This window comes from Hypanus sabinus, chromosome 4 (assembly GCF_030144855.1).
Source record: "Hypanus sabinus isolate sHypSab1 chromosome 4, sHypSab1.hap1, whole genome shotgun sequence".
NCBI lineage: Eukaryota > Metazoa > Chordata > Chondrichthyes > Myliobatiformes > Dasyatidae > Hypanus > Hypanus sabinus.
In genome coordinates this window covers 62,049,083-62,062,494 of record NC_082709.1, presented here as the reverse complement: position 1 = coordinate 62,062,494, position 13,412 = coordinate 62,049,083, and the positions used below count along the sequence as shown (strand labels likewise).

Below are 13,412 nucleotides of genomic sequence, written 5' to 3'. Positions count from 1 at the left end.
TAAAAGGCCCCCTTTATTCCCACTCTTTGCCTCCTGGCAATCTTCTATCCACGCTAGTATCTTTCCAGTAATACCTTGGGCTCCTAACTTGTTGAGCAGCACTTTGTCAAAGGCCTTCTGAAAATCCAAGTAAATAACATCTGCTAACACTCCTTTGTCTATCCTGCCTGTTATTTCCTCATAGACAATAAAAAAAAAGACAGTAGGTGCAGGAGTAGGCCATTCGGCCCTTCTAGCCAGCACCGCCATTCACTGTGATCATGGCTGATCATACACAATCAGTACCCCGTTCCTGCCCTCTCCCTATATCCCTTGACCCCACTATCTATAAGAGCTCTATCTAACTCTGTCTTGAATGCATCCAGACTTGGCCTCCACTGCCTTCTGGGGCAGAGCATTCCACGTATCCACTATTCTCTGGGTGAAAAAGTTTTTCCGCATCTCTGTTCTAAATGGCCTACCCCTTATTCTTAAACTGTGGCCTCTAGTTCTGGACTCACTCATCAGTGGGAACATGTTTCCTGCCTCCAGCGTGTCTAATCTCTTAATAATCTTATATGTTTCAATCTACAACAGAAATTCCAACAGATTTGTCAGGCAAGATTTCCCCTTAAGGAAACCATGCTGACCTTGGCTTATTTTATCATGTGCTTTCAAGTACCCAAAACCTTATCCTTAGTAATAGATTCCAAGATTTTCCCAACAACAGAAGTGAGATTCACTGCTCTATAATTCCCCATCTTCTGTCTTCCTCCATTCTTAGAGTAGAAAGACTTTTGCAACTTCCCAGTCTTCCAGAACAATTCCAGAATCTAGTGATTCTTGAAAGATCACTACTAATGCCTCCACAATCTCTTCAGCTATCTTTTTCAGATCCCCAGCGTATAGTCCATCTGGTCCAGGTGATTTATCCACTTTCAGAACTTACACCTTCTCCTTAGTGACTACACTCACTTCTGCCCTCAACACACTTGAGTTTTTGGCTATAGATGCTGTACAGCCTTCTGGAATATTTCTGAGTTCTGCAGTTACAGATCATGGTAGGTATTCATTTATTTTCTCAGACACTTGTCAATGATTCCATTATTTCCAACACTTTTTTTAAAAATGTATTTCAAGACCAGTAGGGTAACAAGTTCTTCCAGACCAATGAACTCAACACAGATGTTCAATTAACCTTTGAAAAGTCTTTGGACTGTGGGGGTGAACCAGACTGCCTGGAGGAAACCCACATAGTCATGGGGAGAACATACGAACTCCTTTCAGACAGCAGCAGAACTGAACCCAGGTTGCTGATGCTGTAATAGCATTATGTTTACTGCCCATTTTTGTTTGCATATTAGTCCTGCTTTAATTTTTCTCATCTTGTTACCATCACTTTTTCTCTTTTGGTCCATCATCTTTTTATTATTTAACCTCTCTGCCTTTCAATAACTGCTGTGTTTGTTTCATATCCACTCTTCTCTGCTACCATCATTTCCTGGAGCTATACTTGTTGATTTTTGACATTTCACATTGGTAAAGAATCAGACCCTGAATATTAACTTTTCAAAGATGCTAACTTGAGTGTTGTTTATACATTCTGTTTCAAAGGTAATGATGGTCAACTCTAACTGGAATTCTGAAATTCCCAATTCCAAAATTCCCTGTTACAAATTCATCTGTATCATCCACCAATGATGCAAGAAACAGTGGGATAAATCTTTGGATTAACTGCAAGGGCAAAGTCTGTGACTTAGAACTAGAAACTCAACATCAATTACTCACTTCATAAACTCGAAATGTTTAGGCCACTTCTATTGTAGGCTTTGCAAAATATTCAATTGGATATCCGTTTTCCCTAACATGCAACACAATCTCCAATATACACTCCTGTATACATATGACAGCAACAGGAATTTGAGTGATCGCAATCCTGCAATCTTCTTTGAAGGTATGAAAGAGGCTCTCTACCATAGTGGCCTTGTTTGCATTCATTATGTTCAATGAATAAATCTGAATTACTAACTGGAATAAGTTTCTTTCTGACTGTTCTGTGCTCTATCCTACCACTCAAGAGTGTTTTAATCTATAATGTTATACTTATGGCATTCATTTACTATCTGGTCTTATACATTGTTCTTATTTGTTCTTAAAAGCATTGGTTATTCAGATAGACTGTTAATTGCCAACAAATTCTATGACACACAAAGAAAATTTCATTGAAGATTGTAAAGCTCCAATAATCCTGCACTGATATTTGGTGGCTCCAGACTACCAGATTTTCTGGACCAATGAATGCTACTCCTATTAATACCCAATATACTTTTAATTTCAATCTTTAAAAACATGTTACACAGAAATAGAATAAGGTTTTTCAATGAATCCCTCAAGTTTAAAGGAAGGAGTCAAACAAAATCCTGGCAAACTTAAAGGGAGTGGGAAATAAGACCCAATAAATGTCAATTATTAAGTTTCTATAATACAAGAAGAATTAAAATGCTAGTGATTAAAATACTAGAAAGCTTTTCAACTGAAGGAAAATTAATTGCTGCTGTCAGAGAACAATGGATCTACTGGAACTTCTGAATATTAAGATTTTAGTTTTATTGCATAAAATTAATATATCTACAGACCATACTGTGGTATTTAAATGACTGAATACAACCTGAAACAATGTTTTCCTTGTTCATCCAGATTAGCTGCAGAGTAAAACAAACTCCACTGAAAGAAACAACATTCTGGAATCAATCCAGATCTTGATCCAGGTTCCAAAAAAATCAATATTCTGTCAAGTGTGAGTCTATTCCAAATGTCACTCTGGTATTGAATCTGGTTTGATATTACTTGGTAGTTTCACGCTTTCGACTGTCTCAGCTTGTCAAACAGCCGCTTTCTCCAGCTTATACATCTCTTATAACAAGCAAAAGTGTTCAAAGAAAATGGAGAGAAAAGTAGTTTTATGAACCTCATGATTTTTTTCTTAGATTGTCTTCAGTATTGTTCAAAGTTTTAATTTTAAGTTCTTGGGAGATTTCAAACCAAAAACAAAGACAGTTGTTAAATGTATCTGTCCAAGCTTCCTTTTTTTTTAAACAATTCCTAGGTGGATGACAACTACACAGTAAAATTTGGAAACAATTTCATCTTGAGTGCAGAGAAAATCAGTAGCATGAACAAATCATTTTTCCTACCTGTACAACTGTTTCCTCTTGCCTCCTTTCCCAAAGATTCCACTTGCATCTTGCCCCTGATCAAGACATAGCCATGCATAGAAGCTAAAGCCATAACCAGGCCAACGTTGAATAGTGGGCACCATAATCCCTGCCATGCTGTGGGAGAGATTAAAGTACTGTAGTGCATTATCCAAACCCTGTTTCCGGGCTATGCCGAGTATTGCACGTGTCACTGGAACCACATAAGGGTGGGCTTGTTTAGTGTCATCGGTTCTCAACATCCTCAATAATTGCAAGATTTCTCCTGAGCTCAACGACTGGCTGCCTAAAGCACCCAGCAGTCCAATCAGATTCTCAGCACATGTATGGTGCAGTCTTGTATGGCAGTTCAATGTCACAAGAATATGGCTCACTATGCTGGCATTTACACAGAATGTGCGACTTTGACGATTAATGCAGCATATCCTCTTCAGCCAATCAGAGACAAAGATTTGTAGCTCAAAGGAGTCGAGCTCTGGGAGCCACTGGATGAGTAGGAGAAGTGGTTGGACATTACTGATTCCAAGCATTCCAACAGAGGTATGGTCACCTTCAATAGCCTGAAAGTACAAGCAGAAAGTTATACAAATAAAACCAAGAGCAAACAAGTTTCCTTTAAACTCTAAAGATGTGCACAGCTACAGAGGTGGGATTGGCGTGTCCTTTTGTTATATTACCTTCAGAGATGGGGGTGTGCTGTCTTTACGACAGTTATTTAGTTTATAATATTTTCGCTTAGTAATTCATTCGATAGTATTTTCTAGTTAGAATTAGAAGTGTTTAAAGTATATTCATTGCATGTAAAATATATTGGCATGCGATGACGTACATCCGGTTTCATCGCGTCTTGTGGGAAAGTACCGGTTTGAAATTAACGCGAGGGTGGGGGCTCACCACGAGGCACACCTGAGCAGAAGTTGTTTTGCAGGCATGAGAAATCACAGTGAGAGCAACGCTGTAAGTTAATAGATAATCGATATATTGAACTAAAATGTTAATGCCAATCCTGTTAAAAGTAACGACGGTCGATAATGTTTATGCTTTCGTTAGTTAAAGAGTTGCGGATAGTTTGCATTGAAGTGTATTTAAAGTAGTCAATGGAGCAGGTAAACTCTGCCTGTATACTGCACCTTAGTGTAATGTAGTTATAGTCACCTTTGCAAGTATTTACAATTGAAATGTGATATTAAGGAAGGAACAAATACTGTATCAATCTTGTATTGTTTTATCAACAGGTTTCACCATATGTTAATGTGAAGAGTGAACAGTAGATGGTTAATCTTACTGCGATCTGGTTTCATTGACTGTGGTTTATCTCGACGTTGAATTCAGCGTTATTAGTACACCCGAAGGAGAACGTTACAGTGAAAAAGCGGCATTATCAGGTGTTTCAAGTGCTGCAATGTCAGCTCGATCCAGCATCAAGTCGACGCCGCCCAGCGACAAGGGCGGTAAACCGACATCAAGTAAGCCCACCCAGGCGTTATCAGGTGTTTCAAGTGCTGCAATGTCAGCTCGATCCAGGATCAAGTCGATGGCGCCCAGCGACAAGGGCAGTAGAGCGACATCAAGTAAGTCCACCCAGGCAAGAGCCAAGGCAGAAGCCGCCAAGGTGCGACTGCGTTACGCCAGACAAGAAGCAGTTTTGAAAATGGAACAGGCCACCAGAGAAGCCAAAATCCAGAAGGAAAGGGCCGCCAGACAAAGAGAAGAGGCCGCCAGACAAAGTGAAGAGGCCGCCAGACAAAGTGAAGCGGCCGCCAGAGAAGCCGAAACCCAGTTGGAAGTGGCAAAAATATCGACAGAGTTGCAAGTGCTGCAGCTAGAAAGAGAAGAAGAAGCTGCCAAGGCGGAAGCAGAGTACATAGAAGAAGCTGAAGGGACGCGTGATCTGACCGAAGTAAGATCTACTTTAGAAAGGACCAGACTGGAACGCACAAGCGACTATGTACAATCTCAAATAGACAGGCAGGCTCGTCTCTCCTCTCCATACGTATTCGATAACTTCCCCAGCTACGAGGAACCTCAGAGAGGCACGATTGCATCACATCCATACGAGGAAGAAAATTTACCCTCGCGACTCCGTGATGAAGTCAAGAATGAAAGAGCTGACAACCGATACTTCTCGACACCAAACTTACAAAGTTTGTTGCGAAGAGATGCAGAGGTCGAATCCAGGACGGCAAATTCCATGAGAAACGTACGCTCTCAGTCATATAGGCGCCAACGTACTTCTCCAGCCCGCATGCCGCTTACAGCCGATCCCACGATGCAGTATTTAGCACGACGGGATCTCGTCACTTCGGGACTGTACCAGTTTGACGATAAACCTGAAAATTACCGTGCATGGTACTCCACATTCACCAACGCGATCGACGGAGTCCAGCTCAGTGCAACCCAAAAGTTGGACCTTATGGCGAAATGGCTGGGGAAAGAATCACGCGACCAGGTGAGACGCATACGTTCAGTGTACATCAACAAACCCGAACTAGCCTTAAGAAAAGCGTGGGAGAGACTTCGGGAGGGCTATGGGGCCCCCGAAATTATTGAAGCGGCGCTATATCGACGTCTGGAAAACTTTCCTAAGGTGTCAGCCAAAGATCACATTAAGTTAAGAGAATTAGGAGATTTACTCATGGAGATCCAAGGCGCCAAAGAAGATGGCTACTCAACTGGTCTAGTATACCTAGATACTCCATCCGGGATTAGACAAGTCGTGGACAAGCTTCCCTTTGGGCTGCAGGACAGGTGGCTGTCCGTTGCTTTAGAATACAAGGAAGACCACGATGATCGATTTCCTCCCTTTGAGCTCCTCACTAGGTTTGTGTGCAGGGAGGCGAAGAAGCGAAACGACCCTAGCCTCGCGGGTCCAGGAAGCAGTACGATTTACACCAAGCCAGGTAGATCCTCTTTGAATGTTTTCAACATTGATAAACCCGTCTCAGTGCTCAAGACTGAAGCCCTTACAACTAACAACGACCCTAGCAAGTATTGTCCATTGCATAACAAACCTCACCCCCTCAAAGGATGCAGAATGTTTAGGGAAAAACCCCTTGAAGAGAGGACAACCCTTCTCAAGGAGAAAAGAATATGTTTTAGATGCTGTTCCTCAACCTCTCACCTCGCCAGAGAGTGTACGATCGCCGTGAAGTGTCCGGAATGTGATAGCACGGATCACGTCGGGGCCATGCATTCCGGCCTGTCACCGCAAACCGACAACGCTCCTTCACCCCCACAACAGGACGGCGGGGAGGGAGAGGCTCACTCTAGGACAACAGTTGTCAGCTCGAACTGTACAGAAGTTTGCGGTCAAGCTCAGTCAAGCCGTTCTTGTTCCAAGATCTGCCTCACTAAGGTGTACCCTAAAGGAGCCAAAGACAAGGCCATCAAAGCCTATGTGATTCTGGACGATCAGAGCAATCGCTCACTAGTCAGTCCAGAGTTCTTTAAATTGTTCAGCATTGAGAGTGAGCGGTTCCCATACTACCTCAAAACTTGCTCAGGCAACATGGAAACCCAAGGAAGGAAGGCAGAAGGCATCCAGATCGAGTCCCTGGATGGTAAAGTCGTCATCTGTCTCCCTCCGCTCTTAGAGTGCGATGGAATCATGAATAACCGCACTGAGATCCCGACACCAAGTGCGGCGCTACACCAGCCACATCTCCACCACATCGCCAAACACATCCCAGAACTGGATCCAAAAGCGGAAATACTCCTGCTATTAGGAAGAGATGTAATCCGGGTACACAAGGTTAGGCAGCAGGTCAATGGACCACACGACGCCCCCTTTGCGCAACGCTTGGATCTAGGCTGGGTGGTGATAGGAGGGGTGTGCCCTGAAGACGTACACAAACCAATGGTTAACACACTCAAGACCAATGTGCTAGAGAGTGGCCGCCATTCAATCTTTCAACCCTGTCCGAGTGTCCCGTGCATTAAGGAAGCACAACAAGACGTTAACAAGCGTAAAGTAACCAACGAGACGCTAGGTCAGTCAGTTTTCGTTCAAACTGAGCATGGAAATAAACTTGCACAATCAACTCAAGATGCCATTTCTTTAAAAACAAAGGACACCAAGGTCTTCAGAGATGAAGCAAATAATGGGGTTGCCCCATTGCCTTTCAGAGAACCACACCAGCGCTCACCAGATAACAAAGAGCAGGCAGTCAAACGGTTCACGTCCTTACGGAAAACCCAGAAAAGGAAACCTGAGATGCAGCAACGCACCCGATTGACCCACGAGGTACTGTGCACCCTAATGGCAGAGGTCACAGCCATTATAAACGCGCAACCACTCCTACCTGTCTTCTGACCCAGAAAACCCCTTCATACTTTCGCCATCAACGCTCCTTACGCAGAAGGCAGGAGCTCCCCCTCCACCAGGAGACTTCTCAGACGAGGATTTGTACACAAAGCAATGGAGACAAGTCCAGGCTCTGGCAAATCAGTTCTGGTCTCGCTGGAGACAAAAATATCTACCCTTGTTGCAACAGAGACAAAAGTGGACAGAACCCCGCAGGAATCTTCAAGTTGGAGACTTAGTCCTGCTCAGGGACAAGCAAATCGCCCGCAACAGCTGACCAATGGCCAGAATCACTGCTACATTCCCTAGCGGGGATGGACATGTCAGGAAGATCGAATTGAAGACTACCGACCAAGGCGATGTGAAAATTTACCAAAGGCCAGTTACAGAAGTTATTCTACTTCTACCTAATGACTGATTAAGAGACTAAGTTTTGTACTCTGTTCATTATGACCTTACGAAGGTCAAGCGGGGAGTGTGCTGTCTTTACGACAGTTATTTAGTTTATAATATTTTCGCTTAGTAATTCATTCGATAGTATTTTCTAGTTAGAATTAGAAGTGTTTAAAGTATATTCATTGCATGTAAAATATATTGGCATGTGATGACGTCACATCCGGTTTCGCCGCGTCTTGTGGTAAAGTACCGGTTTGAAATTAACGCGAGGGTGGGGGCTCACCACGAGGCACACCTGAGCAGAAGTTGTTTTGCAGGCATGAGAAATCACAGTGAGAGCAACGCTGTAAGTTAATAGATAATCGATATATTGAACTAAGATGTTAATGCCGATCCTGTTAAAAGTAACGACGGTCGATAATGTTTATGCTTTCGTTAGTTAAAGAGTTGCGGATAGTTTGCATTGAAGTGTATTTAAAGTAGTCAATGGAGCAGGTAAACTCTGCCTGTATACTGCACCTTAGTGTAATGTAGTTATAGTCACCATTGCAAGTATTTACAATTGAAATGTGATATTAAGGAAGGAACAAATACTGTATCAATCTTATATTGTTTTATCAACAGTTTTCACCATATGTTAATGTGAAGAGTGAACAGTAAATGGTTAATCTTACTGCAATCTAGTTTCATTGACTGTGGTTTATCTCGACGTTGAATTCGGCGTTATTAGTACACCCGAAGGAGAACGTTACAGGGGGCAACCAACAAATCTATTACAACCAACTTACAATATTCAAAATAAACAGTATCAACATAGTTAAATTAAGTTTATTCCCTTCTCTGATAGATGAAAATTGATAGGGCCATAGAGAGATACAGCACTCAAACAGATTCTTCAGCCCACCAAAGCACTGTGAACATCAACCACCCATTCATCCTGAGAAAGCAAGGAGGCATGGGATCCAAGAGGACATTGCTTTGGGCTCCAGAACTGGCTTGCCCACAGAAGGCAAAGAGTGGTTGTAGATGGGTCATATTTTGCATGGAGTTCAGTCACCAGTGGAGTGCCTCAGGGATCTGTTCTGGGACTCTTACTCTTCGTGACTTTTATAAACGACCTGGATGAGGAAGTGGAGGGATGGAGGGATAAGTTTGCTGATGACACAAAGGTTGGAGGTGTTGTGGATAGTGTGGAGGGCTGTCAGAGATTACAGCGGGACATTGATAGGATACAAAACTGGGCTGACAAGTGGCAGATGGAGTTCAACCCAGATAAATGTGAAGTTGGTTCATTTTGGTAGATCAAATATGATGGCAGAATATAGTATTAATGATAAGGCTCTTGGCAGTGTGGAAGATCAGAGGAATCTTGGGGTCAAAGCAGCTGCACAGGTTGACTCTGTGGTTAAGCAGGCGTACAGTGTATTGGCCTTCATCAATCGTGGAACTGAATTTAGGAGCTGAAAGGTAATGTTGCAGCTATATAGGACCCTGGTCAGACCCCACGGCGTACTGTGCTCAGTTCTGGTGGCCTCACTACCGGAAGGATGTGAAAGCCATAGAAAGGGTGCAGAGGAGATTTACAAGGATGTTGCCTGGATTGGGGAGCATGCCTAATGAGAATAGGTTGAGTGAACTTGCCCTTCTCTCCTTGGAGTGAAGGAGGATGAGAGGTGACCTGATAGAGGTGTACAAGATGATGAGAGGTATTGATCGCGTGGATAGTCAGAGGCTTTTTCCCAGGGCTGAAATGGTTGTCACAAGTGGACACAGGTTTAAGGTGCTGGGGAGTAGGTACAGAGGAGATATCAGGGGTAAGTTTTTTCACTCCGAGAGTGGTGAGTGCGTGGAATGGGCTGCCGGCAATGGTGGTGGAGGTGGATATGATAAGGTATTTTAAGAGGCTTTTAGTTAGGTACATGGAGCTTAGTAAACTAGAAGGCTATAGGCAAGCCTAGTAATTTCTACGGTAGGGACATGCTCAGCACAACTTTGTGGGCTGAAGGGCCTGTATCGTGCTGTGGGTTTTCTATGTTTCTATGTATTCACACTAATCCTCCATTAAACCCATTTTTTAAGTTCTCACCACAATCTCATCATTTCCCCCCTGGTTCTATCATACACCTACAAACTCCTGGCAATTTACAAGAACCAAGTAACCCGCCAATCCACAAGTCTATGGGAAGTGAACCGAAACCAGAGCACCCAGAGGAAACTTACCTGGAAGCTCTGGACAGTGTGACTATGACAATACCCAAGGACAGGGCTGAACCCAAGTCTCTGGTACTATGAGGCAGCAGCTCTATTATGCCATCCAAAGAAACTTTCAAAGGGGATTCAGATTGTTCAGACTGGGATTTTGATAAAGGGTTCAATGTAATTTCCAATTATGGATTGTCATAGACACAAGAGACTGCAGATGCTGGAATCCGTAACAACAATTCACTGGAAGAACTCAATGAGTCCAGCAGTATCTGAGAGGGAAAGGAACCGTTAATGTTTTGGGTCAAAACCCTACATCAGGACTGAGAGGGGAGAGAGGAGAGTGGACAGAGGTGGAGCAGCAAGATAGTGGCCAGAGATGATTAATGGACCAAGGAAGGATGAAGGATGACAGGTAGATTGAGCCAGGTAAGTATAGTGGATCAGCCTATTTGTTAACCTAAACCAATGAACTCATTAGCAATTGAAAAAAAATGCAAAGTATCATAATCCAACTCAAACTTCCTTCATTGATTTTGTAAAGGTATATAGGCTGCTTGGTATACCCTTTCATTTTATGAGGCGGATATTACTGCATTATTGATTTTTTAGAATTTATTTGGGCCTTTGGCTCACATCTGAGAGACCAATTCTACTCTGTTCTAAACAGGCTTGATATTGAAGGATTATTATCCCAATTCTTGCACTGCATGATTAAAATGATGCATAATTTCATACTAAAGGTAATTTCAATATACAAAGCAATCTGAAGAAGGAGAGGGAAGGAGATGGGTGGGAATGAAGACTGGCTTTTTCTCTCAAATCCAAACAAGTTTTATCAAATGCAGGCCAAATAATGCACAAGCTTAAATCGAATAGGAGAGGAAAGAGGATTCACTGATTGCACGAACAGTAAGAGCTCTACAGAAAAAGGAAAAGATTTATCATTACAGAATTCAGTTGCACACAAAAAACGTAAGGGAGAGCAGAAGTGACCAAGAGACAGTGAAGCTGAAGGTAACATCTTCAGCTAAAACCAATTACAGTAAATGACAATGGCATTGGAAGATACAGTATTTCAACTAATGATGTTTATATGAAAATATTTTTGTACATTAGCCCATGAGATAACAACAAGCCTTCAAAATTAGAGGGTGAAGCCTTACCATGTTCATCAGCTCTTTCAGCAGATCCCGTGATGGCTGGCCCAGGGTCTTCAGAACCTCATACAGTTGTATGTAACCAATACGCTCTTTGAACACTTCCTGGTTTCAGTTTAAAAAAAAACAAAGCTCAATACGAAATAATCTATGTCAACTGGAAGTACTTTCCCTGATCTCTTTTACATCACTGAAAAATAAAAGCCCCCAGCTGTATAAAGTCCTTTCCAAAAAGCCCAGAAACATATGGGCATAGGTCACAAAGTACTATGCACATCAAATTTCCCAATCTGAGCTGACCTTCAATGAAAGCTGCATGCAGATCATATATTTTCGTGCAGCAAAGGGCAACAGCGTGACCTCCTATCTCTCACGTTAACCTCCACTCAAGCCGTCAATGGAGACAGCAGGCCTCCCAACCCTCTAAATGGGCTGATTATGCTCCAAACAACTGAAAATAACTTTCCAGTTCAAAAGCCAAAGTGCTGGAAAATAGGCAGAATTAGCAGAATTGCAGAATCTAACTGTGCAACAACAATTTTGGGAAAAGAGAAAAGGACATTCATTTTTAATTTAAATCTTTCAAATCAGAGGTTGTTTATATTCCTTTTCAATGTCTGCTGCAAGTACCTTGGCAGCTGGGGATTTGTGCATCACTGCGGTCAGAGCTTGGATTGTTGATACGGCAAGGATATCCAGGCGGCCCTGAAAGACCTAGAATATCAATAGATTAATAAACTACTTCTAAAGAGCATTGTAAACAGAGGAAAGAGAAGGAATGTTCATTCACTGGTTCTCCATTCTCAAACTAGGGAAACAAAGGTTAGTATCAAACAACCAAGACTTGGCATCCGAATCTTTCAATCAGCAATTACCTCACTTAAGTAAACAATTATTACTGTCGTAACATTCAGTGATACTTATGTCTGAGGGCATTGTTAATGATGGGAGAAATTAAATTAACTGGTGTTCCTGTTGCTAATCATTATGTTTCACTGCTAACAGAGGAAAGACCAAAAGAATAAACTTTCAAAATATTTGTTTAAGCCAACAAGCATGCAGAGTCCTGCTCCAAAGTACTCCTATTTTAGGCTATATATTTTTGAACTAGTGAAATCTTTTTCTGTGTGGGTGCACAGAGCTGTGCTGCACTGGACATGTTTGATAAACATCTAACATCAAAAGTATGTCTTGTGCTGACATTACTGTTTCTGCCAAGCTAGATCATCACACCCAAAGTCGCAAAAAAATAAAAAGGCGAAAAGATGGAATGCTTGATCATAAAATCAAATGTTCAAACTCAACCATAACAGGTACAGGGTAATTGTCTAAGTTTAAATTTAGACAGTCTGAATAACAACATTTTAGTATCACATTAATTTTGCTTCTCTTAATACCATTAAGGATTCTTTCCAATTTTGGAAAAGGAAGGCCTACTCACACATTCGATTTCTTTTACTGATTATCGTTAAGCAATAAATTGACTATAGAAGAAAAAAATGTTTCTGGTGCTAGTAAGGATGACAAGTCTTGACATTACCCATGACTATACAAGACAACCCTGCAACAAATATCTCCTATAGCAAGAACAATGCGCAGCATGCCACACCCACTCCCATTACTCACATAAAGTTGTGCTGGTCAGCTCTGCAACCACAGCCAGTGAAGAATAAATTGCACCTTTATTGTTACAATGGTTTATTTATATTTCTCTATATACCAATTGGTCCAACATGCAGCAGGCTATGTTAAAAATCAAAGGCATGCCCTCACGTGATTACAAGAGGCAACTGTTGAGAAGAAATCATAAATCAAGAAAAAGAGGATCTTCTTAATAGATGCACTTTAATTTGGAAATGTGGAATTTTATTCAAAAAGTTAAAAATGAATTCTGAAGACTGCAGAAACACAATTATGAAAGTTAAAAATACAGCACTATTTAGTTGCAAAAGACATTTTACAGTTCAATGCCAATAATTATGGAGCTCTATTTTGCTGAGGTAGTGCAAAAATTTGTTTGATGTCAAGAATCTGACTCCAACCCACCAGCACACCCCAGCTCACAATGTATCCAAATTAAAAATCTGATTATAAGACAAGTGTACCAAAACTCTCAAAGACAAGATGGACACTGAAATTTAATATACAAATCAGCTA

The 13,412-nt window shown here is 41.8% G+C and overlaps 1 protein-coding gene across 3 annotated transcripts in view; it reads right to left on the bottom strand.

Moving 5' to 3' along the window:
- The window catches only part of nbeal1 (neurobeachin-like 1), a 284,052-nt gene that overhangs the window by 136,014 nt on the left and 134,626 nt on the right, over positions 1–13,412 (bottom strand). For all 3 annotated transcript variants that reach the window (XM_059967252.1, XM_059967253.1, XM_059967254.1), the window contains 3 exons: positions 11,886–11,969; positions 11,262–11,360; positions 3,174–3,754 (listed from right to left, as the gene is read on the bottom strand). In XM_059967252.1, the coding sequence (XP_059823235.1) occupies positions 3,174–3,754; positions 11,262–11,360; positions 11,886–11,969 (764 nt within the window). The remainder of the gene's footprint in view (positions 1–3,173; positions 3,755–11,261; positions 11,361–11,885; positions 11,970–13,412) is intronic.